General features: G+C 42.9%; 1 protein-coding gene across 2 annotated transcripts in view; it reads left to right on the top strand.

Moving 5' to 3' along the window:
* Positions 1 to 25,955, top strand: part of KIAA1671 (KIAA1671 ortholog) — a 64,978-nt gene that overhangs the window by 8,648 nt on the left and 30,375 nt on the right. The window contains exons 2-6 of one of the 2 annotated variants that reach the window (XM_030231115.2): positions 11,811 to 11,939; positions 12,206 to 13,835; positions 14,393 to 14,486; positions 15,907 to 19,104; positions 19,855 to 19,977. In XM_030231115.2, coding sequence (XP_030086975.2) covers positions 12,259 to 13,835; positions 14,393 to 14,486; positions 15,907 to 19,104; positions 19,855 to 19,977 — 4,992 coding nt within the window. In that variant the 5' untranslated portion in view covers positions 11,811 to 11,939; positions 12,206 to 12,258. Of the gene's footprint in view, positions 1 to 11,810; positions 11,940 to 12,205; positions 13,836 to 14,392; positions 14,487 to 15,906; positions 19,105 to 19,854; positions 19,978 to 24,278; positions 24,482 to 25,955 lie in introns of those variants that run through there. The other variant, XM_009092394.4, reaches the window with a different exon arrangement.

Here is a 25,955-nt window from a genome sequence, read left to right as displayed (position 1 = left end):
ATAACCCTGGAAAGCTGGGCTTGAACTGAGCTCCCAGAGCCCAGGGTTGGAGCTGCTCACAGAGAGAATCAGCACCACTATTTGTCAGATCTAATGGCTCTGCTCCTGCTCACATCTGGGCTGAAGGCTGGAGTAAAAACTTGTTAAGGCACGAGTGTATATTTTAAAATATATAATTAACAGAAGGTTGTTTATAACTGTTTACCAATGTGCAAGACAGTGTTTGTAGTAGGTTGGACTGGCTTTTATTAGACTTCAGAATCTGTGGCGTTTATCACTTTGCTGCAGAGCAAACAGGCCACACACTGCCTGAGCACTGGGCAGGTTTGGTCAGGCAGAGCTCTTCCAGCCTGTCTGGCTGCTTTTTGTTAATGCTGATTTTTGAACACTTTGGCTCTTGAACCTGATGACTTTGGGGAGGGGAACTCATCAGGCTGACCAGGGCAGCTCCTGGGCAGAGTTTGTGTCCGGTAGTTCCCATGGACCTTTTGTCCATGATTTGCTGGTTGATTCATATGTGATGAAACAAAATGAAAAAATTGCCCAATCTTCTTCACTGAGCAGGTGTCTCCTGTTGGCTCATCAAGTCTCAAAGCTGCAAATTATTAGAAAATGAAAGGAAATTAGATTTTGTGCCTAAGTCACTTCTGAAGTATCCTGCGCCAGCTGCTGTCTCATGAAAGATGTTGGGACATGTGGATCTTAAATTTCCTTTCCAACTTTGCCACTTCACATTCAGTTGCTTGGATTGGTGTGGCTCCTGTTCTGTAACTGATTTGGCTCAGGTGGGATTTGGGATTCCTCCTTCAGAAATTCTTGATGATGAGTTACCTGTTTTTATGGCAGCTTTATGCCACCCTTTGAACTTGCAGATCTGTACCAAAAAGGCCAGCGAGGGAGTTGGCTCAGCAGATTTCTCAGTAGCTGCAGGACTTGCTGTGTCTCTTGAGGCTGCTGAATGTCTCTGCCTTCCAGAGGCCTCCAGTGGTGTTAACAGTGATCACAGTGGGATCAGTGGGTCATGCTTCACTGTGGGGCTTTGTGGGGACAGGCATGAGCAGAGGTGGGGAGCTGGAAGAACTTGATGTATCCTGCTTTTCTTTTGAGTCAAATTTCAGTCCAAGCATCCTTCTTTGTAATAACTTGAGAAGGGTGTTTCTAAATTCACTGTGAGATAATTTTCAGGTTACTAAATCCCTTCCTTGGATGTGCTCTGAGAAAGTGGGATCAGGTGCCAGGGCTGCTGTAATTGTGGTGTGAGTGTGGCTGGGTGGGGGTGATTTGAGGGAAGCTTTATGGTCTGGCTGCTCATGAGCAAGTGAGTTCTCGTGCTGAGGCACTTAGGTCTGGATGAGCTGGTGAGGACAAACCTGTGATCTTTCACTCCTCCTAATTTTTGTGAGCTACAAAATATGTCTGTGTCAGCTATTTATTATTACCCTGCCTTAAAAGGTAGGTGATCTCTACAATGGACCAGGAGTTTCAGGTGCTTTCATGTTACTCTTCTATCTTTATTTTGATGTTTAAGTGCCTCTCTGCTCTCTGTGCTTAAAACTTCCCAGAAAGATAAAAAGTCCCCAGGGTTCACTTGTGGTTAAAAATGCCCTTCTGTGCCAAAGCTGTGAGCGTGGCTTCAGCAGCCCCTGGGGTTCCCTGGGCCTCCCTGTCCCTGTGCTGGGCAAGTTCCTCACCAGTGCTTGTGCACTTTCAGGCACTCCCAGGTTCCCAGGGCCACCGTTTGGATTTCAGAGCTGGTTTTTCTTTTTCTTTCACCCCCCTCAATAAATACATTAATGTTTTTTGTGCCTGAACTGTTGTCTTTCAATTAATAGGCATTTTTTCCCGTTCTGTGCTTTCTCAAGCATGTAGGGAGGTAGAGGAGATTGTTTAGTACTCACAAAGCTTTTGGATAGTGTACGTGTTATCAATAATTCATTACAGGCCTTGATTTTGCTGAATGATGTTGTGTTTCTGAAGAACAAGGTAGTGTACAATGCATGTGCAGGCTTGTTGCTGTCAGAGTTCTTGGTTTAAACATCCTTTTGTTCAGAAATGAGGAGAAATGCAGTGTCACTGCTCTGGCTCCTGACAGTCACACACGACCCCTCTGTGTTCTGTACTGTTCCTGGGGCTTTGGGGGAAGAGGAAGCTCCTTTGTGGATTGCTGGTAACAATGCCCTGCTCACAGAGAACCAAAGGAACACTTGTACAAGCTGGCAATACCCAGCCAGTGATTCTGAGGTGGGCATTTAAATTAACGTGGGGGAAAAACCTATTTCCCGCATATGTGAAAAGCCAGATGTGCCCACTGAAGGAAAAAGAGGAGCCTTATCATCAAGGCAGCAGCAGTAGCTCCTCTGGCACAATGTCAGACTTTGTTGACAGAGCAGGTTTGTTCTGGGTGTGCAGCTCTGGGCAATTTATTGATGGCTGGCAGGAAGCAGCACCCTGCTGCAGCACCAGATCCTACCTGACTTAATGCCAGGTTCAGTACACAAGGAAGAGATGAAAGAGCTGTTGGAACACTGGGAACAACCTGAAAGGCAAAAGGGTTTCGTGTCTCAGTGTGTCAGTGTGTTTAGGGCAGAGGGTGGCATGAGGGATTTAGGCTTAGGGAATTGGCTTTTATAACAATATTTTATTTGACTCAGAATAGATCCACCCATCTCTCCTCAGTCCTGTGCTTCTTTCACTATCCGTGAGACAGGAGTGGAAATGGTAAATCTGAGGGTCATGTCCATTTGATCTGAATGAGTTTTAATGGCTCCATCAATATCCTGAAAGACATAACTAGAGTAAAATTAATCCAATTTAATACTGTTAATAATTTTCCTGTTCCAAGTTGGTTCATCTTTTCTGTGAAGTGCTTGAATTGCTGCTGTAGAGCTGAGAATGGAGGTGCTGCCTGGGAGATGGAGCTGTGTTGTTTATTAGTGCCAGCTCTGCCAGTCTTTTGTCACAGTGCTTGTCTCCTGCAGCAGTCCCAGAGAGATCTCCTTATCTCCAGCTCAGCATTGCTGTGCTGCAGCTTTGCAGGCTTCATCTTCAGGGCAGAGGTTGTTGACTCAGAGGAGCAGGCTTTGAAATTGTTCATTTGTTCAAGAACAGAATCATCTGTTCCTGGGAACCACCTGGTCCAGCCCCCTGTTTGTCAGTGCCTTGCTGCCATGCAGCTGCAGTTCATTTCCAGAGCAGTGCCTGGTACGAGTATTTTGGGCTGGAGTGTATTTGCTTGTTGAGTGAACTTGACTACATGCTTATGCTCTGACTAATCAAATATCTGAAAGGTGGAATGATGGACTGAGTGGAGAAATTGCTGTGACACAGCGTTGGCTCTCTGTTTTGATAGAAAATGTGTCATTAGCAGCCAAATCAAAAGCTGTTGAGCACAGAGCTTTTTGCGTATGAATTTTAAGATCACAAGTGGCAAACCAGCCATCAGAGAAGACATCTGAAGGCAGAGCTGCTAGAGCTGAAGCAGTACATAAATATTTGTGTCAAGGATGTGCAGTGACAGTTTTCCCCAGATCTCCCAGAGAGGTTGTGGAGTCTCCCTCAGTGGAGTTATTCCAGAACCATGTGCCACGTGCTCTGAAATGACCCTGCTTGAGCAGGAAGATGGGACCAGATGACCTTTTGAGGTCCCTTGCAGCCTGAGCCAGTCTGTGATCATGTGATTTCTTTTAGTCCAGGTGAAAGCTTAGGAGCAGTGTAATCTATTGCAGCATCTCTGCTCTGAGTGTTTTATCAGTAGCTGCCACGTGCTCTTTGTGAATGAGTCTTTGCTGGCAACTGTGCAGCTTCCAAATGTGTCTGTCAGGAAGAGTACAGGTATAAAAATAATGCACTGTAAACCTGCTTTCTTGTTTTTGCAGAAGCAAAGGAATGTTAGTTCTTAGCCCTTGGATACGCATTAGTCACCATAGCTATGTATACACATATATCATTTTTAATATCATGATTTTGGTCTTCTAGCCCACCACTCTTTTGTCCTCTGGTTTTATGGGTTTGAATTTGCTCCAGATGCTTAAACTGTTGAAGTGATCTCTCAAGGTCATGCTCCAAGGCCAGTAGCCTTAAGTTTTCTGGTTGAAACCACTTTTTTTTCTCCCCATATGACACTACCTAATTAATTTTTCAGCATTCAGATGAATATCTAAAGGCTCAGTATTTATAAATTCGTCCTGGTGACCCCACGTCAATCACAGGACAGCTTGAGCTGGTTGTACTTTCTGAAGGTGGTTTACTGTGCCAGGCCACAAATGCATTTTCCAGCGCTGGAAATCCATTAGAATTTGAGGAGGCAGATCAGAGGATTAGGGGCTTTGTCCTTCTGACACAAAAGCACCTGCTGTGCACGAAGGCAAGCAGGAAATGTCTTCTCACCTCGTGCTATTTCTGTGTTACAGTGACCTTCAGAGGCTGGGTTTGTGTGAAGAGCTCCTTCCCCTGATTCCTGCCTGGGGGCACAGGGCCATGGGTCAGCTTTATTTCTGAAGGCTTCAAAGTGCTGTGGAGGCACTTGCCTATTTTTGTAGCAAGTAGGTGGGTTTTTTCAATAAAGCAAAGCCCACGGATCTGCTTCACTCAATCCTTTGACTTGAGTTCCTCAGCAGGTCAGCCAAGCCCTGTCTCCCACGGGAGTGCTGCACCTCCCTCAATTCACATGAGCTTTGGTGTCCCCACGCTGCCTGCCAGGCTTAGCAAAGTGCTGCAGGGCTATTTTTACTGCACCTTTGCTCATCAAGGAGTCCCAATGTCAGTGTCCAAGTAGCTTCCACCACTGTTTTGGGAGGAAAATGTCCCAATTATATCATTGCGGCTTTTAAAAAAGCCTTTGCAGCAGCTGGTGGCTCTGAAGGCAGCAAATAAAACAAAGTCCAGTGGTGATATCCATGTCCTGTCAGCTCTGAGATCAAACAGTTGTCCTTCCTCTTCCCTTGTTGCCAAGAGGATGAGAAATATGCACAGTTACAGTAAATATTTCCAGGTGTGGGTGGTCTCTAAGCTCCTTTTACTGCTGGAACATGGTACCGAGCGCGTGGTGTTGTGGAGGGGAGTATCAAATGGAAGAATGCCAAAGTTGTTTTTCAATCCCATATTTCTGTCTGTGGTGCAGCTGGCTCATCCATCTCCTTGTACTCCTTCAGATGTGTCCATGGTGTGCCTGCCAAATGAAAGCATTCCCACCCAAAGCTGGAGCCTCTGGAGAAACACAGCCCTGCCCCAGTTCTGGGGCTTTGGGCTCGAGGTCAGAGGGATCAGTAGCTGCCTGATGTATTTCTGAAACTATAATGAGCCAAATTTCACCTTTTTAAAGCAAGGTCATGGAGAAAATACACTCAAAGAATGCATAAATATATTAGATTTTGATTAATTCCATCATATTCAGGATGTGTAGCATAAGATATGAAAAGGAGAGTCAGGGATTTAACCCATTCCTTCAGAATCTGTGCAGAAAAACTAAACTCTAGTCAAAATTTATTTTAAATACAGTTAAAAGTGAAGTTAAGCTTCCTTCAACAAGACTGTGTTGCAATTAGCCAGCAGGAAGTTCCATGATGGTTTTGAAAAGGTATGAGGAGAAATTTGCCAAATTGCAAATTCAAGTACCCACCCTCTGCTGTGTCCAGGACATGATCCCTTTGACCTTTGGGAGCTGCAGATAGAATAATATCCTCCCTGAAGCTACCAAACATCTTCCTGGAAGAGCCTTAATTTGACTTATTTATCTTTTTTCATTTCCATAGTCAGTTTTTCTTGCTTGTAGCCAAAACTGATCATTAATATTTTATCTGGCACGCAATGCAGTTGTTTCTGGAATGTCTTTTTTTTTCCTGCTAAACTGCATGGGGAGGTTATCTGCAGGTCTTGATTGTGGTTTAAAAGCATTTGCAAGGATGAAACCTAAAAGAACATTAGCAGGAGTTGAAGCTGACCACAAAAGCAAAGGTTTGATGAGAGAAGGAAACAGAACAGCATTCTGAGGCCTGCTGGGAATACCCACCTTCTGCACAAACACACTTTTAGCCTCACTTGAGCCTTATCCCATAATTCATGTTTTTCTGCTGAATGTCATCCTTAGCTGGCAGAAATCAGCATTTTGCTTTTATTCCCTATTTCAACTGCCAAAAGAATTGGACTTTCTGAAAATACCCACCCAGTAATGAGCTGGGTGGAATCCCTTGTGTGGAATGCTGGAAGCAAAAGATGATTCACACAGTAGGGTGAGGATATGCAGCTTCTGGTACCAAAAAATGGTGATTCACCAACATTTAATGTAATTTTCATTTGGTTGGGTTTTTTTCCTACCTGAGACTCGAGGGAGTTTCAAAACAAATTAAGCCTACTGTGAATCTGGAAAGGGAAGAGAGTTTCTTCTGAAACTGTCAATGAGAGGGTTGGGGAGAAGGAAATTGTGGAAGATTGGGCTGTGATGAGGCAGTTGTGCAGGTCAGAGGAAATGCCAAGCGTGTTCTGCCAGTCCCTGTGCTCTTGAGGGATCTCTTGAGTAGAACACAATTTACAGAGAGGAGAATCTCCAGCCAAGACCTGACTTGGACAAAGTTGATCTTGACCAAGGTATTGGCCTGAGTTGTTTGTGGAGCAGTGGTCATTGCCCCCAAAACCCAGTGCAGAAATTTTTGGAGCTGAATACCCAAAAACCAGGTACTTGATACTAAATCTATGGTAGCAAACTGTTCCTTTCTAAAGGGTGATATTCTGAAGCTTTTTTCTAGAAAGAAGCAATCTGCCCTTTTTGTACATTAATCCTGTTGGGTTATGTTTTGTATGTGACACACGTTGTTATGAAAATAGCACAGACTGACATCTGTGGAAACAGATTATTACATATAATTTTTTACCCAAATCATTCTCTCCAGACACATCTGTCTCATAAATTCAAGGAAATTTGGAGGATGACTCTCTGTGCCCCAGGGAGCATTCTGTGCTGGTTACACACAGTAGCATTTTGCTGTTGAATCCTACTCTACCTTAAATTAATCACAGAATCCCAAACTGGTTTGTGTTGGGAGGGTCAGGGATAGCTTCCACTAGCCCAGGTTGCTCCAAGCTGTGTCCAACTTGGCCTTGGACACTTCCAGGGTTGGGGCAGCCTATGCCAGGGCCTACCCACCCTCATGGTGTTTTCCTAAATCCCGGTCTCAGCTGATTGTCCTGCTACATCAGGAATGTGGTCTTAAATTCTTACTGACCATTCCAGTGTATTTAACGTCGAATTTTTGCTTAAATAAATAAATGTTGTGGCCACTATGGGACCAGCTTGAATTAGTGAAACTGCTGTTCTACAACTTGTTACCATTTAACCAATCTTTGCATCAAGGAGATCAAAATACAGAGTGTAAAGTTCTCACCGTGAGACTGAGATGGCAGCACTTAATGAAAAGGGTGGTTGGAAGTGTTGCAGCTCTTTAGTGCAGCTGCATGGGGGTGAAGCTCTGGCAGGTGATGATCGTTATGCAATTGTACTGGCAGGAGCAATTAGAGATTTACAAGTGCTTGTAAATGCTGCTATTTATAGGATGGACACTTTATTTAACAAAATGCTAATCTTTTCTGCAGTGGGAGGAAATGTCAGAGTGGAGTCTTTCATCCTTGGGTTGGGACTGGACAGGAATGTCCAAAAGAACAGCACTTAGTTCTTTTTGTAAAAGAGAAGAACTGGAGGTTTCCAAGAGACTTGGAGATGGGAAATGGAGGAAAGATATTTTGAATTTTGCAATACTTTGGAATTCTAATATCAGTGATCTGTGGGGCTTTGCAGATCTATCTGGCTTGTGAGATTTGGAATACGTAGTTTTAATTCTCAACTTTCTAGTTTTCATTATTGAGAAGCAGAACTGAGTTACTGTGAATCTGGGAAAAGATAATTTAAATGCATTTTATTAGCTGTTTTTACTTTGTGAATAAACTTGGCCTGGCAAATTAAAAATTAGAGCCATTATGACAGTACTTTTGATAATCTTTCCCTTTAAGAGACCCTGAATGTCCTCTTAAATACAACTGATGGATCCCTCTGCAGTGAATAATAACCTGAATGAGGCTTAACCCCAAAAATAGAAAAAGCCTGCTTTTTACTGAATTAGTTTCATGATCTACTTGGTGATGAAAGTTTCAGAATAAGGTTTTTTTGTGTTATTTTTGTTGTGCTGTAGTAAGTTATGTTCATGTCAGCACTCGCACTTGTACGTGCACAGTAAGTGATAGGATCTGCTCTGTTAATTCTTATTTAATCCAATCAGCCCCTCTCCAAGTGCAGGAAGCAGCAGAAGGAGGATTTCTGGTGAGAACAGACAGGGATTGCTGCAGACTGACCCCAGGGTTCAGTCAGTGAGGACTGGAAGGAGAAAGGAGAGGAGAAAAATGTTTGTAAAGACTGAATCATTTTAGACAGTGGGGCAACTTTTGTAGGAGGGATGAAATAAACCTTGGGTTATGGTCATTTGCTCCCAGTAGCTCCTGTGGGATGTTGGGCCAGGGGAATGTACAGAATCATGGAATGCCAGACTGGTTTGGGGTGGAAGAATCCTTAGAGATCATCCAGTCCCAACCTCCCAGCCGCAGTCATGGACAAAGCCATGTTTTCAGGAGCTACTAAGATATGTTGTTATACAAAATTCTTCCTGTATCTACAGAATAAGGGAGTAAATTTTTTATGCTGAAAGCAGATTTGCTGATAAAATTGTATATAAAGAAGAAAAACTTCATGTTTATTAGGTGATTTTCTGTGGAGTATTTTTAGTGGGTATTTGGTGCTTGAGCCAGGCTTTCTGCTTGATCTCCACGTATGTCATAAACATATTTGGTTTTGTTTTTTTGTTTGTTTGGGTTTTTTAATAGCAGAGACATTTTCTTAGTGGAATTTTTATGCTTTCCACCCTTAGAGAAGACAGATGGACTTGTTTATCTGCTGCGAGATTCAGGGCCAGATTATAGATAATTTTGCTTTGTGTCATTTAAAACATTCTTGTTTCAAAGCAAGGAAGTTGGCAATAGTCACGTGATTCATGGTGGAAAAATTATCTGCAGGCTGTTGCTGTTGCCTTAATAGGCTTAAAGGAATTAGCAGTGATGTAAATAATAGTTGTGTGTGTGGTGGGTGGGCAAGTGCCAAAGCGAGGGCGTGTTTGGGGTGAAGCCCTTCCCAAATGATCTCCTGCAAAAATAACCCTGTGAAGTGAATAATCCATTTTGAATTCTTACAAGGAAATTGTTGACAATTTTGTGATGATCTTTAATTAAAAATGCAGGCAACAACACCTGAGGGCGTTAAGATATGAAGGGGCCCGGAGCAGTGTTTGCATTTGCATCTCTGTGACACCCTGTGGTGGCCAAGCTTGGCCCAGGGAAAAAAAAAAATCCCAGTCACAGGTGTTTGGAAGCTGAGGAAGAGGAGCAGCAGGGAAGAGCCAGGCCTTCATATGCTAACCTTTCTGATAAAAGCAGGAGGATTTCAAGAGACATTCCAGTGCCATTTACAATTTCATTTTTGTGCAGAATGTGCCTGCCACAGCCAAGGGGAGTGTGGGCACTGCTTGGGAGGCACAGAGAGAAACAGTGCCCAGAAATGGGGACAAGGTGCCCAGAAATGGGGACAAGGTGCCCAGAAATGGGGACAAGGTGGCTTTGAGGCTCTGCCACACAGGATGGGGACATGCAGGAGCAGCATGGGCAGCTCGGCTGACTGTCCCCTGGTCAGGGAGGCAATGACATGATGTAGCTGATGGTGAGGGATTTACAACTGTAGTAGTACGATCACAGTAGTATTACTAAATATTAATAGCATCTGAAATCCTCCTGCAGTTTAATTTACAGTTGATCTTTATAAATTGCCCCAAATTTTGTACATTGCCAACTGGACTAGAGGTATTTTATTAAGAAAGAAACAGGTTTATCTAAAACAAGATATGTTTCAAAACTGAGACACAGTGTCTAGTGTATGTTACACTTGGCATTGATGACATGAACCCTCTTTATCAAGTGTAATTGTATCAAGGAGCTTTATCATTTTCAAAATTGGGTGTTTATTTTTTCCACTAAATTTTTGTTCTTTTTCAAACACTTATCTGTTTGAGGCCACATATCTGTTGTGTTGAATTTAAAACATGAAAACTGACTTGGGTGGATTATGTAGGGGGAAATGGGGTCCTGTAAAGCTGCAGTGTAATGAAACTGAGGAAGGGGTAAATTTTGTGTTAGGACTATTGGCTGGAGAAGGGAGTTGTACTCTGTTACCAGGGATTAGGTCCCACATTGTAAATTCACTGCCCTGCGTTCCATTGAGGATCAGGTTTTAGTCCATTTAAGAAGCTCTGTGCCCCCTTCTTCTTTTCCAGAGAAACAGGGACTACAGAATGATAGGAGAGAGTTTATTCTCGGCTACTGCAAGACCAATGCTGTTTTCACAGCTGAATTTTTCCCTTTGCAATGTTGCCTGTGAGCATCAGCTTCATTCCAGCAAGTTTCCTGTTACAGCACTCCCAAACCTTTGCATCCTTGGAGTGTGAGAGCATTTTAATCGGATTTTGGTGGTGTTTCTTAGAAGAAGGAGTGGGAGAGGGAGGAAGATTTCATGGAGATCTGTGAGATGGTGGAAGGGGCAGATTGATGTGGATAAGCTGATTGGGTTAGTGGCTATTTTGGAAGGACGAGGTCGTGGACTTGGGAGGAGGGGGATGGCATCAGGGATAAGTGGTTGAGACAGAACTGCAAGTGGATTGGAAGATGAAAGGGAACGGACAAGGTGAGTGGAGTTCATTCTCCTGCCTGAGAGAGGGAGCACAAGCAGGGACAAAAATAAATCCCTGCAACTTCAGTGCCAGTGTGGGCTAAGTCTGATCAAGGGAAGCTGAAGGTGAAATAACCACTTCTCCAGACTGCAGGCTCAGGAAGGCAAGATGCTGGTTGGGTTTTTTTAAATAATCACAAGGAGGAAGCTCCATATTCCACAGAATAAGTTTATTTGCATGGTAAATTCACACCAATATAAGGTCCAGTGAGAGGAGTCCAAAACTGCCCCTTCAAAGGCTGCCCAAAAGAGTCAAGAGGGTGGCAACACAAATTTGGGCCCCTGGTTATGAATTACAGTGTGAGTTTTCTAAAAATGAACAGTATGACAGCTTTTGAAGGAAAAAATAATCTAACCTTACATAGCTGCCTGCATCTGCTGCAAGTTTAAATATATTCTGTTAGGAAAGATTCAGGTTACTTCTTGTAGCTGAAATTCTAATTACTGCTGGTTTTCCCACTTCTCTGCAGTAAGAATATAATTAAAGCCAAAGCTCTTCTCCTGCGTTTGCTAGTGAGATACAAAACTGCTTTGTCATGGTAAAAGTTCCATTTTGATGGAAAATCAGCCGTTTGCAGGTCAGCTGCTCAGGTAGCACTTCACAGACTGCTGCCCCAGAAAAGAGCTTTACAATAGAAAGTAAATTACAGTAATTGAGATTACAGTAATGCAAAGCTCTGTGTTTAACCAGTGATTGACAGCACTTGAATCTGCAAACAGTCTTACCTAAATGTGGTTTTAACTGCTCAGATTTGGTGTGTCTGTTGTGCAGTCTGAGTTATTCCCCCTTCACCTTTCAGTTACACCTATAAGTGGTAATTTCTTGTCGATTCTTTAATGGCTGTTTGAAAAATAAACATTCTTCTGCTTGTTACAGTTGCTTGAGGTCATTCTTGCTTGGGAACCAGCTTTTTCTCTTAGAATGTTCTGGATTTTTGTCCCACATGGCATTGTCTGGGTATGTGCCACACCTGAGTTGGAATATTTTGTTTATTTGCAGGTGAAGTCTGGGCAGTGTCTCTGGAGTGATCACATTCCCTGTCCTTAATGTGCCCTTGGTGACCAAGCTCTTGTTGTCACTATGAGAGAGGATTCAGGCCCTATGGATTGGTTGCAGCAGCAAATTATGGTAAGTGGGAGTGTGGAAATTTGTAGGATATATTTATTTCCATTGTATTTGGTTGTTTGGCCAAGTCAGTAAATAATGGTGTTTCTTGCTTTAGAGAAGGAACACTATGTCTTTCAGTGTGATAAACTCTGGTATCAGCATATCTGAAAGGCACCTTAATCTGAGTTTGCTTCCTTGTGAATTTATGTGAGAATGATGTTATTTGATGTTCATGCTGACTCTACATCAATACTTGCATTTTTCTCCTCTTTTTTTATTTTTTGCAGATTCTTTTTCCTTGCTGGAGTTTTTCAGTTCTGTTGAATGTGTAATTCCAACTATGGCAACAAGAGTAGAAATAAATTCTACTTTGACGTCTTTGACGGCAGTCCCTGACCTAGCTGAGCTCAGGGCTGAGGAGAAGGCACAGCGTGTGTATGTCAGTGTGCTTTCAGATGCCAGCAACAAGGCAAAGGAGGCCTCAGCATCCCTGACTCTCGAAGAGAACAAGAAATTTGGGAATTCCTTGAGATCTGCAACGATGCCCTCGCTGGGATCAAGGCCGAGACTTTTCCCAAAGCCTTTTTGTAAAGAGAAATCCTCGGATACTTTTGCAAACGTCAAACCGCCTGTGCCAGCGTTCAGATCCAGCAGCATGCTGAGAAAGGCCACTGAGGAAACGTCCTCTGTGAAGGTGTTGAGTGGGAATGTCCCTCCCTTAGTGGATCAGAAAGCCATTGACACTGAAAATCAGGCTGGCAGTGACATGGTGACAAATGTGACTTTCTACACGGGGCCCAGTGCCAACACAGTCATTCTGTTCGAGCCTGGGGGCCCCGAGCAGACCAAGGTCAGCCTGGCCCAGGAGAAAAGGGCTCAGGAGCGCAGGGGGTTCTCTGCTCTGCAAAGCAAGGACCTCCAGGGCTCTGTGAAACCAGCAGAGACCCCCAGGAATCCTGAGGGGGCTCTCCACAGGCATATGTCATTTTCCTCCAGTCTCAGACCTGAATCCTGGAAATCCCTCAAAACCGGGGAAAGGAAAGATGCTCGTGATGCTCATCCAGGGGAGAAGAACAATGATGATGCAAATAATCTCAACAACAAAGTTGATTTTTCTGTTGATGTCCAGCAAAGGGCAAAACATAGACCAGTGTCTGCTATTTTTCTGGAATCATTAAGAGATCAAAAGCATCACACTGTGGAAGCTTCTGAGGAAAAATCTCCTACAGAGAAATCTGGGGTTAGAAAACCAAGGCCTTTGTCCATGGACTTGACAGCTAAGTTTGAACATAAAGATCTTTCTTCTTGCAAGAAGGCTGGTTCATCCCATGAAAGCAAGGAGAATGTATCCATAATTGCTTTTACTGATGTGGGTACTCATGATCAGTCTGAAACAGGGCCAAAACATGAAGAAACTGAATTTAATAAAAGCAGTTCTTCTAAAACAAATCTGAAATGCAGTAGTCAGGACATTGGCATCCTGAATAATGGGAAATACACCTGGGAAACTAAACTTAAATCTAAAAGTGAACAAATTGAGACAAAACCAGAAATAATTATTAACTTGCATGGTCCTGAAAGATGCCCTGAAACAACCAGTGAAAGCAGAACTAATAAGGAGGGGAAAAGAGCAGATCAGAAGGAAACATACACGTTCCTGGGCTGTGAAAGTCCTGCAGCTTCCTCGGAAAAAGAGAATAATATCTTAAGAGGCAGTGTTAAAAAACACATTAGCTTGTTTACTTCAGAAAATCCCAGTGCCACAGTGGATACAGAGCTTCTCCCAGAGAAGGAGAACAGGTGTGTGACCATCCAGCAGAGGATCAAGGAGTTGACAACAGAAAATCCTGAGGTTAAGGGAGGAAATCTGCGCCGCTCACTGCAGTCACGGCCACTCTCTGCAGACTTAACCAAGATGTAGGTTACAGAGAAATTCTCTTTAATCCTCTTGGCTTTGTGTTGTTCAGTAAAACTTGCTCTCTCAGTCCAGTGAAAGAAGCTTGATCATTTAGCTTCCACTTAATGTGATTTTTTTAGTATTATTCTTAAGCTCCTTTCCTGCCTTTTTTAATCTGAAAAAGAGAAAATTACATATATTTTATCAACAGCTGAAAAAAATGAAGCTGTCAATACTGTGACCTTTGCATGTAAGTGTAACTGTCAGTGAGAGATATTGTAGCTTGTTATGCATATCTAAATCCTCTATTATCAATTAAGATGCACAATTTACAATATTATTTATATTGACAATAATTAATATGGTTATATTAATAATTAATATATTAATATTTTGAAAATTCCTTTGGTCTAGATACAATTTAACCACCAAATACAATCATTTACTATGAAATAGTGATATTTTTCCTTTAGGAAATGTAATTGGATGGATAATTTCTACCAGCCTGCTTTGATAGGAAGCCACCCTGCTCACTGACCAGCTGGACTAAAGAAATAACACCAGTCCTTTGTTTTAGGTTTTCAAGTCCAACATCAGGGGGTGAAGCAAAGCCTGAGAAACCTGGGGAGGCTGGAGCTGACTCAATCCATGACCTGCAGGAAAATCCAAAAGTAAGGAACTGGCAGCAGCTGATGGGCTCCAGCTGGCTCTGCAAGGTCCTGTTGTGTGTGGCTTTATCAACCAGTGACTTTTTAATGGGTATGGAGATTACTGAGAGATTAGGGCTGACACAACCCCAGTGGATTTGCTGGTGTGAGTTTGTCTTTAGGATGTGCAGAGAAAAGTTCAGGAGTGTTATGTCAGCTGAGTTTGGCCAGCTCTGTGTGCACACTGCTCAGTGTAGGAGTGGTAGAGAGGGAAGAATATTTTGTGCTCTGTTTTTAAGGGATTTCTGCTGCATGAAATCCCAGTGAACTGCCTGTGGCTGTGGTGGGTTTGTGCAGTGATTATTCTTTATTTTCTCCAAGCAGAGCATTAAGATTGTGCTTTCCTGCATCCATTTCCCAGCTCCTGATAAATCCCAGCCTGGACCTTGGTCAGCCTCCTCAACAACATTTACCTGAGCAGTTTAGACAACAAAGTGTTCCAGGGAAAATGGGGATTTGCTCTGGAAGCTTTAGGCTCTCTCTGTTTCTAAGCAACACTTCAGTGTTGCAAAACAGAACTTCTCTGGTGACAATTCTTGGTAGAGGAGATTTAATGTAGTTTAAGGGTGTTTGTAGTGAGTTCTTCTGGCTTTTTTCCTGTCCAAGATAGGAATATGTGGTAAGGAAAAGCTACAGGTGCAAAGTTTCTGTAGTTCAGTGTTATTTTCAAGGAGAGCAATTAGTTTTAAAAAGAAAACCTTTCATAAATGGAAGTGCTGTTTTCAGAATCTGACAATAAAGTAGGATTAAAGAAATTCCTTGAAGGATATAGTTCAGGCTTAAAAATCTTCATTTTTAAATACATTTAGTGTTAGTTTTCTGATCTTCTTGAGCTTTTTTTTAAGACAATCTTAAGTTAATTCTGAGTTTTAAATTTTAAATCCTGAATAAAAGATTGAACTCCTGTAAGACCTCTTGTGTTCTGATTCCCTTTTATTATTTGCATGCTGTGCTTTTTCAGCAAGTGCTATTAAAAATACCATCTTTTAGGATGCTGCTTGTATTTCCTGTGAGTAGGTAATAGTGAAGGATTGGTAATAAATATTAATTTCCATCTTTCCTTTTTTACTTTGTCTCAGCTTAACATTTCTCATAGCTGAGCAGCTCCAGCTGTGATATTTACTCAGATCTTCATGTTCCTTGCAGTTTGACCATGTAACTGGTTATTAGAGAGATAATTCTGTTAAAATCAAGATTCAGGAGCTGGAGCTACACATTCCCTTAGGTTACCTTGTTCACAGTGGAGTTTGTGTTCAGGGAATGTGGATGTGTTTGACTTGTACAGGCTCTGTTGCACAAAGTAGGTGCAAGTAAGTGTTAAAATAAATGTTATTCCACATATTTAAAATTACCTCAAGATAACTTTTGGATTTTGTTGTTCCAGAACAAAGAGCTGAAGCTCACCCATGGCACAGATTTCACCGAGGCATTTGGTCCTGGGAAGCCTTGGAAATCCCGTCAGGTTTTAAAGATAACCAATAAACCTGATCAGCTGGAGAGGAAAGGGAGCTTCCTGGGAGATGGTCAGCATTTCTCACAGCAGAGTGAGAGTTCTGTCTCATTCACAAGCAACTTTGAAAAGAAATTAAACCCAGCTCTTCTGGAGAAGCCCTTCATTAAAACTGTCCGGGCCACCTTGTTTGAGCACAATGTGCAGAAGCACAATGTTGTTGCTGAGCATTCTGGGGCTGATCCTGCACCAAAAAGGAACCAGGAGCCTGAGGCAAAGCAGGACCTGGTGCTTTCAGGGCACAGCAGACGCTCGTGGATGGGAGAAGGGGAGGAAAGCACCACTGCAAAGGAGCATCACAAACAGCCTGATCCATCAAAACATCCAGCACATGTAGAGAAAAGTCCAAAACCAGCTTCTTCAAGTGAAGACAAGAAAATTAGTCCAGGAATTGTTTTAGAAAAATCTTTGGTTGAGAAGAGTGAAAAACCTGCTCCCAAAAATGCAGAAGATTCTCAAATTTACCAAAGGATAGAGCCCAGGTATGAAATCTTTCAGACTTGTGGTGAAAGGGCTCTTAGTGAAGCCATCACAATGGCTCCTGAGAAAAAGGCCATGACACTCAGAACTAGAAAATCATCTGTGAAAGAGAATAAAACTGATGAGGATGTTGTACCCACAGGGCAGTTGGTTAAGACAAGTAGTCACACTCTTTACTTGAAAGAAGATAATGTTACTTCAGAAGCCAGAGAGGCAAAAGTTCTCACAAGTAAGGCTGTGTTGAGAGAACCTGCTGGTTTTCTCTCCAGTGAATGCACTTTACCTGAACAGAAAAGAGACTCTGATAAAACTGATCCTGAGCCACTGTTCATAGCTGAGAAAATACCTTATTCCACAAACAAAAGTAAAGGTTTGGGAATGAGTGAAAAAGTCAGCAAGCTACATGCTGAAATTAAAGGTGATAAGAGTGAGGTCTCTTCTGTAGATAAATCAGAGAGGATTAATGTTGTGAAAAGCTCTTCTGAGAAAAGGAGTTTCAGGGCAGGTGGGACAGACATCCATGAATTCCGAACCAATTTGGATCGTGAAGTGATTTCCACAAGTGTCAGTAAACATGGGGCTCAGACTTCAGTGCTTGCAAGTGGGCAATATTTTAAATCTTCCAGTAGCCACCCCCCTGATATAAAAGGACTGAATGTTACTAAAGAGGAATCTGGGGCCTTTGGGTTGAGGAAAAGTCTGGACTTCAACTGCAAAGAGCAAGACTTCAGCTTGGCTTGTACAGCTCCTGAAAACAGCGAGAAACTCCGAGGAGCAGATCCAGAAGAGAAAGTCAGGAGAAGCAGAAGTAGCGTTTCTGACTTGAAGATTTCTGAAAGGTGGAGGAGGAGGACCTTGCCTCAGGAGTCACTCAAGGTGGAAGAAGTTGTGTGGCTGACTCCTGAAAGTATCAAGAAGCTGAGCCGGACAGATTCATTGCAATTGAATGAAAATTTACTTAAAAAGAGAAGCAAAAATATCAAAGATGGGGTGGAGGGGAGTGAGGCTAACCAAGCTGTTCTTGGCAGTCCTGATGATTACACAAAACATCAGAGTTCTGTCTTTGAGCCAAAGGCAACTTATTTTGCAGTGACTTATCAGATTCCTGGTATCAGAAAAGAGAAAAGCTTTGTTGGTGCTCCCAGTGCAAGTGAAATTAATACAGTTTCTGGTTCAAATGAGGCAGCAGCAATTAATCTGGACCCTGTTTTTCCTGGAAGGTCCAAACCTTTACTGCAGCAACCAAATAAAAATGTGACAAGTTCAACTTGTAGAGAAGACTCCTGGGAAGCACGTATTAGCAAGGATTGGGTCAAAGAAGATGAAAAAGATGCTGTTTTCTCCAAAAATGTTGCATTTGGTAATTTTCATGTGTCTAGGAAAGATAACCAACAGCATCACGAAAAAGGTCTGGATCATTCTAAAGAGAAAATTATAGATGTTGATGCTTTCCTGTTAAAACATGATCTGGAAAGTGCAGCTCAGGCTGATCTCAAGAGTGGCAGAAGGAAAATCTCCTCTTACCACGAACCGCGGTCCCCGCCACGATCTGCGCAGGCGCGTAAGGACAGTGAGCTGGGCCCCCAGAAAAGGAGTGACAGTAATTCTGATCTGCCTGCAAGGAAGGCTGAGGATGGGTACAGATCCCAAATTCTCGATATTGATGCGCTTATGGCAGAATATAAAGAAGAATCAGCAAAGGCCAGTAAAGTTCAGGAGAAGCTTTCTGAAGATCTCAGCTTGCTGAGTAGGGAGAGATCAAAGAACAAAAGGAATGTGTCAGAGAGAATGACTCTTACCTACAGCTGGAATGAGTGGAAGAGTGGATCAGACCACTGTTCAGTTAATAACAAACCAGGTGAACGTGCAGAAGAGCAGCACAGGCCAGAGAAACTAATCCTAAATGAAAAGAGCAAAGAGAAACTGGAACTACGGAGCCCTGAATTTGATAAGCAGAAGTCCAAAGACAGAAAGGTCAGCCCTCCTTACTGGGGAAACCCCAGTAGCATTTTTCCAGAGAAGTTTGTAAATTCACCTGTGGAATTTGCTAGGAAGAAAACTTTCATTGTTGATGAGGATGAGGAGGTGAACTTGACCTCCAGAAATCAGGGTGCAAAATTTGTAATTGAAAAGGTACAGCCCATAAATGCAGTGAGTACAGAGCAGAGGCTGGAAGTCAGTCTGGCCTCCAAGTTGTCCCTGAAGGCTGATGATGGGCTCTTGCAGAAGTTGGTGACAAAGGAACAATTCTTGGAGGTGTCTCCAGAGGGCGATTGGAGCAAAAACATAGTGAGGAGCTCTACGCTAAGAAGCAAAGACAGCTCAAATAAAATGTGTGAGGGTGACTCTTTTAAAAGTAAGACTGATTGGAAGGGCTACATGTCTGGGTTTGGGACTGTCCCCGCGGATCTCAGACGATCCTACTCGGAAAAATGCCGCCAAGGGAGGGACAGCCTGCCCCTCATGCAGGATCTGCGGGCAAGGAAGGACCTGCACCGATCCAGGCCAAGCTTTCCCTTGGAAGGTGTGGATAACTCCTGGAAGCACAAGGTGTCAGCTCAGTCAGAACCATTCTTCCATGAGGATAAAAAGGTATTTTCCAATGGTAGCCAAGTGTGTCATGTAGCTGTAACTGAACTTTTCTTTCTTTTCTTTATTAAGGATTTTGTTGTGTCCTTGCAGCACTTCTCAGCACTCTGCAGCAAGGCAGCAGATCCAGACTTTTCACTGGAGTTCATTTCTTTTTGGGTTCCCTTGCCCTGAGCTGCAGCTACTGCACTAGATGACCTCATTTTTGCTTCAAGTCCAGAGATACCGATTGATGTTTTTGTGGAGGGATTAAAAAAGCTTTAAAAAGTGTGCTTATTATTTTTGTAATGCTGAACATGGGAGGTTAAATTGTGAACTCTGCAATTTTATATTTACTTGAAAAGAAGTAATTTGGGTTTATTTTACGAGTTGTCAGCAGTGATCTTTTTGAGAACTCTCTTTGTTTTTTGTCTTTATCTGAAGGAAGCAAATTTTATTTTTAATTTTACTGGGTGAATGGCCTTCATTTGTCTATGAAACTCCACTGCTTTCTTGACATGGGTGAAAGACAAGAAATTCCCTTCACACAGTGACATGTGAATGAAATCCAGAGGTTGGATTTGGTTGGAAAAGACCTTTATGGTCCTATAATTCTGGGATTAAAGTGTAGGATGTCATGTTTTTCCATTCTGTGTTTTCAGCTTTCAGTTTCCTCTGGTTTTGTTTTTTTTTTTCCAAAAGGTGTTTTATATATATGGAAAATATCTATATATATCCTGTATATTTAATCACATTCATAACTGTATTTTACAGGCTCCCAGGAAGGAGTGGAGCAAGCAGAGCTCAGACAAAACAGAGGGAACAGACTTTTGCTCAGTGTCTACACAGAGGAGCCACCACAGTTTCTACAAGGAGAGAAGAGCAGATTTTGGAATGGTATGTGACCCTGGAGGAGGGGTTTGGGGCTGGATCAGAGGAGCTGCAGCTGTTTTCCTTTTTACAGAGGACTGTGCTAGAAGGATGAGTCTGCCAAGCAGAGAAGCATTTGCTGGGGGTTGAACTGGTGAGGCTGCCCCTCCCTGGGATCCCACCCCAGTGCTCCCTGCCAAAGCTTCCAACACGAAGCCTCAGCCTTGCAGCTTGTTCAGTTTACTTTCTCAGTGAAGAATTTTCATCCTGAACTCAAGATGGCTCTAGAGCATTACAGTTTTTGTTGTTTTCTCAGACAAATAGAAGTGTGTTCCAGCCTGAGAAATGATGGGTTTAATTGTCTTTCAGCAACACACAGAGAAGTGTTTCTGTGAAAGATCACAGCTGACATTTTGGGTGGCTTGATTTGTCTCTAACACACAAACTGTTGAGGTGAATTCCTTCTTGATGTTGTTGGCTGCTGTTCTCCTCAGTTTCAGAAGGATGTCCTGACTTTAGCCCTCAGAGAAATTTTATGTTGTGAAATAGCATCCTACATCCAGTTGTTATTCTGAAATATGAAACAAAGGTCTGGATGTTCCAAAAGATGGGCAATAAATGAAATGTCAATGTTTCCTGAGGGAAGTAAAGGATTTGGAAAGTGGACACTGAAGGATGTTGTCCCATGGACCGTCCCAAGGTCACACCTCCCCTGTCCTGTCTCTGCCAGCACACTCTGCAGTGAAGTGCTGCACTGCCCTGTTCTGTCATGGCTCACTCTGCTGTTTGCAGCTCTTTAGCAGAGAACAGAAAAATATAAAAAAGAAAAGAAACTCAGTGATTTCTTTCCTTCTAGCAAAGGAAAAGAGAAATACCTAAATCTGTAAGGATTTTATAAACAAATTTCCTAATTGGAGTTTTGGAAGTGGGCTCAGGTTGTTCTTCAGTTCTAATCTTTAAGCTTGATTGAAGGTATCCAAGGGCTCATGTCCTTTTTTCTTTCCCATTCTTAGCACAGTTCATCTTAGGGAATTTAGGTTATTGACAGAATGGGCATTTATCCAACCCCTAAAAGTTATGTGCCATCAGCTTATAGTGCAAATATGTAAAGGTGGTGTTGGCCAGGTAGGAGATGTGGGACAGAAGGGCTGTTGGAAGTAGTGCTGGGATAACTGAACTGTACTCAAATAAATACAGCTGCTGTTCTCCAGCTTCATTGTTGATTGGGAGGTTCTCAGGATAATCCTTCAGCTTCACCAAGTGTAGCCTGAGACAGAAGGGAAGGTGGGAAAGGGAGACTCAGCTCCATGAAGAGAGAAAGCTGACCTGTGTGGAATTCAGGAAGATCCAAGTGCTTTGCTCCTTTGTGTTCTTTGGAAAGGCTCCTCGGGGTGGGATTGTGCAGTGCCCAGGGAGCCAAAGGGCAGCCTGCTCCTCCTGGGTGTAAAGTGTGAGTGAGTGCATGGAAGGGGCTTTGACTTGTATTTGGGAGATGGAAAACTCACCACACTGATGTTTTCCAAAGCCCTACAGAGGCACTGCAGAAGATTATGTAAAACCAAACCATTTCTTCTGCACTGAGGCTATGCCTTTGTTTTCCTTGGGGAAAGCAGAGATTTTGGGTGTGGAGTCGCAGTTCCCAGTTCTATCAGCACGTTCCAACACTCCCCTCTGCTGGAGACACATCTGAGCTGTGTGAGCTGGACAGACACGAGGGGTCAGGAAAGAGCCACCGGTGGAACAGTTAAATCCCCTATTTCCCAGAAATCCCACTGCAGTCTGTATTTCCATTGGTACAGCTGGAAAGAGGGATTAGATGGAAATGTGACATCGTGCTGCTTTTTGCTTTGAGCAGTTTCTGGTCTGTGTAGTTGGGAAGTTACTTATTTTTCCATGTGGCTTAGTGACAAAATATATTCTCCAGTCCATATTGCTGGTCAGTAAGGGTGTATTGGTATTGTTCTAGTGAGACTGAGTGCTCAAAGTGACAAGTCTTGTTGTAAAATAAACAGGTTTTTTTTGTTCACATTCACCAATAAAGCAGTGAAGAACTGATATTGATACCCTTTTATATTTGCCAAATGAGTTTGCAAGAATCAATTTGTTGCATTACTCCACATCTGTCTGTGATATTAAACAGCTGCTTGGATGGCATTTTCCAGAACAGTTGATGAGCTTGGTTCTTATGGATAAACACAATTCCAAATGGAAGCAAGGTGCAGTAGTATAATTTACCTCTGGAGAGGTCATTTCTTTGTGATTATATTCCAGAGAATCTGCTTGTAATTAGGCTTCTAGAACATTACATAGGATGCCTTTGAAATCAACCATTGCAAAATACAAGTGGTAATATGGGATTGGTGTTTGAAATTGCAAAGGATGGCACTTTGGAGATTTAATACTCATCTAGATCACATTGTTCAGCTATTTTAAGTTTGTATTGATTAAAAAACAGAGTAAGGCTTTTATAAAGATTCCAGCAACACTGATGGACTATCATCATCTGTGGTTTTGCTATGGATGGTATTTCCCTCCCTTTTAGCCCTGCCTCAGCACAGAGTAGGTATAAAAATTAAATTCTGTGCTTTGGACAGTGAGGGGTTTCTCTCACTGACTCAGCTGCAAATCTCAGAGCCTGCAGCAGGCTCAGGGCCTTGGGTCCTTGTAGGAATCTTTTCCTTTGGACCTGGACTGCAGGTGAAGGGACAGGTGTGAGCACTGAGCTGGTCCCTGTGGTTGGATGTGGGGCTGTTCCCTCTCAGTGCCCTACCTGCACATCCAGGGGCAGCCACAGAGCTCAGGAGGTGTTTCCATAAACTGTGTGATGCCATCAGAGCTGAGCTCAGTCACAAGCCTGGATTCCTGATTGAGTCATCCAGACTGATAAGAGTGTTGGGAATGAAAACCTGAGGAATGTGTGCTGGGACTCATCCTCCAAATAAAGGAACTGCACTTGTGCTGTGGGGCTGGAGGAATTGCTCCTTCAGCTGGAGAATGGAGCAGCTTTAACCCAAACTGCTGCTTTGGGGAGTTAGAACAGAGCACTGCTACTAGGACTGGTGTAGGCAGGAGTTGTTTTGAAGTCTCTCAACATATTATTTATTTATTTTATATTAAAGTCTGGGGTTTTTTTTGTCATTTAGGGAGGAAAATCTCTCTAATGGTCTCCATAGAAAGATACATTTATATGAGACTGAGATGTGTGGGTGGAGAAGGATTTGTTGAAGAAAATCATGAGCTGACTCCTAAAATATCTTGGAAATGAAGTGCAAGGGAGAGAAGATAAATATTTTATAAACATGTGCAGATGAATTTATGGTTTGGCTTGTCACAGTTCACCAGTTGTTTTCAGTTCTGCCCATGACAGGTCTGTCTCCTGCCCACTGAAAACCACACCTTCTCTTTTTCTGCATTGTGTAAAGCTTCTAATACTGGAGTTTTGTTCCTTCTGAAACCCATCTTGAGTTGTTCTGTTACCCCAAAAACTAATCCAACCTGGAAGAAAATCAAAATACTTTGCTTGAGCTCTACAGGAATTCATAGGTGATAATTAGCAAAGTGAAGAGGTAGTTTCCTGGAAGTATCAAAATTTCAGGGAGAGGAGACTGCAGCATCTTGGAAGCTGTTTTGCATCACCTCAGCCTTGTCCCTCCCTGGGAAAGGTGAGAGCTGGAGCAGTGCTGAGAGGGGACAGACTGCCCTCCCTGGATGGGCTCCTGTCACTTATCTTTCCTTTTCCCATCAAAAAAAGGATGTAAGTAAAAAAAAAAAACAACAGTGTTACAATTCCCATTTTTGCTCTTCACAAACCACCCACTGCTGATGTCCAACAACTCCACCACTCTCTATTTTAGACCCAGCCCAAGGAGAACGACCTGGGGGTGGGTAAAGCTCTGCCTGGGCTTTCTTCCTTTTTTGGCAGTTTTTCGTTCCCTGGGAACATTCCAGGAGTGTATAAAAAGCCACTTGGTTGTGTCTATTTCTTCTCCTTCACAAAAGACATTTTTATATTCAAAGAGCATAAAAACAGCAGCTCCTCTTGTTACATGTGTGGGTTTTTGTCTTTCCTGTACATCACCCAAAACAAGGTCAGCGAGCGACCCCGCCGCTGTTCAGAGCGTTTCATAACTGAGGGGTTTTAGAGCTTCCCTTTCCTCCTGCAGGGCCTTTAATGCAAAACCCAAAGTCCTGTCACTAATTCCAGCCTGAGCCACTCCAGATTACGGAGTTGGGAGCATTGGGCTGCTCAATAACAAGTGGTTAAGTCACGTGCTGCCTCCGGTAGCTCAGCGACTGCTCCTGAGGAGCCCCAGCTCGTGGTGGTGGTGGTGACGTGGGGCCAGACACACTCAGAACATTATTACATTATTCATGGTGCTTTTAATTGCTCCACTCTGCTTTTAACTGGTGCTGGAGGCGGGGAGAGCCCGGGAGCTGCCTGCAGCAGGGATGGGTTGGCGTTAACTCGGAGCTGTGGAAAATGGAGTATTATTACTGTCCACGTCTGCTGAAGTTCCTGCAGTATCTGTGGGTAAGTGTGCTCCCAGAGCTGGCTGTTTTCACTCTATTCAGAAATCCTGGGAGTGCTCCTATGTGCTGAAGCTTTCCTCAGCAGTTCCTTTTTGAGTACTGACACGAAACTCAGGATTTATTTTGGGTGAGAAAGGCTGTTTTATCTCTAATACTTAAAATAATAGACTACCCGAATGTGCCTTGGAAAACCCTTTCAGGAATCGTCATTTCTTCCTTGTTTATGCAGAACCATGGGAGTTGTGGTTTAGTTTAGTCTGTGTTAGGAATATTCTTCCCTCTCTGTGTAAAAGCTCTGCCTGGCTCTGGGGTTGCTGCCCCAGAACCCTCCTGCCCTGCTGCTGGTACAGCCACTGCTATTCCAGGAAAGCAGCCATGCTCATGGCTTTAGGAGTGTGTCATTTTACATTTCCTTATTGTTTTTAATTTGACTCTTCATGGGTTTCAGTGTCTCAGTGAGCACTTCCTCTTCCAACACTCCTCAGGGCTGTCTGTCACGAAAAGCTCTTTTTAGCAGGCTCTGACTGTGCTGCCCTGCCAGCTTTGCACAGGGACTGCTGTGTCTCTGAAACTTTCATATTTATAAAACATGAATTTGAGCTGAAAAGCCTTTATGAATAAATACTGTACTGCTTTGAACTAATGAATGTTTTAATTTCTCCTGTACTCATCAAAGATCAGGTTTCATTTGCTTGTTGTAGTTTGCATTGATCTTCATTTTTTCAGCTGTCAATTTTGTGTGTGATCAGCCCCAAACCTTTTCATGTTAGCTGTTTGCTACTATGTTTTAAAACTGTAGCAAAGAGTTTCCTTCTCTCATTTTGAGTTTACTTTTGCAATCCTTGCCTGTATGTCCTTTGATCAGCTGTGAGGTGAGATTGCCCACTGTGAATTTCTTGCAGCTAGGAGAGAAAATTGTGCTTGAAGAACAGGGGATTTTATTGAAAACCTTTTCCTGCTGGAGACTGTAGTAGTACATACAGAACATGGAAGTACTTGGACATTAATTCAATTTTTTTATTTGACCAGCTGTATTTTTAATAAAAAAGCTTCCTTTAAATTGCAAACTAAAAATCAGTCATTGGTGTGAGGAGGGGGTGAATGTTTTTCATGGTTTGTCAGTGTGAGAAATGTGAAAGAGCTCTGTCCCTGCCCTTGCTTTGACATGGGATTTTCCATAAGGCCAGGGGGAAAATCCCAAACTAACCCAAACTTTGGATCAGTCCAGAAGATGCCTGGGATGGTGGGCCCCTGTATTGTGCAGTTCTAAGCTGTAACAGAAGAAGATGTTGTATTTTCTGGGTGTATATTCTCTTTTAGGGGCCCTGGAGCATTCCTTACTCACTTCGATTCATGCACACTTCCTGATCTATTGCAAGAAAATATTAGAATGACAGTTCTGATATTCATGATGTTAAAAAAAGAAATTTAAAAGACATGCACAATTGTGTCTTCTGTCACTTGCTGTGCTGCTG

The sequence above is a fragment of the Serinus canaria genome, chromosome 15 (assembly GCF_022539315.1).
Source record: "Serinus canaria isolate serCan28SL12 chromosome 15, serCan2020, whole genome shotgun sequence".
Taxonomy (NCBI): domain Eukaryota; kingdom Metazoa; phylum Chordata; class Aves; order Passeriformes; family Fringillidae; genus Serinus; species Serinus canaria.
The sequence above is the reverse complement of the archived record's forward strand: the minus strand, read 5'-3'. Positions and strand labels throughout refer to the sequence as shown.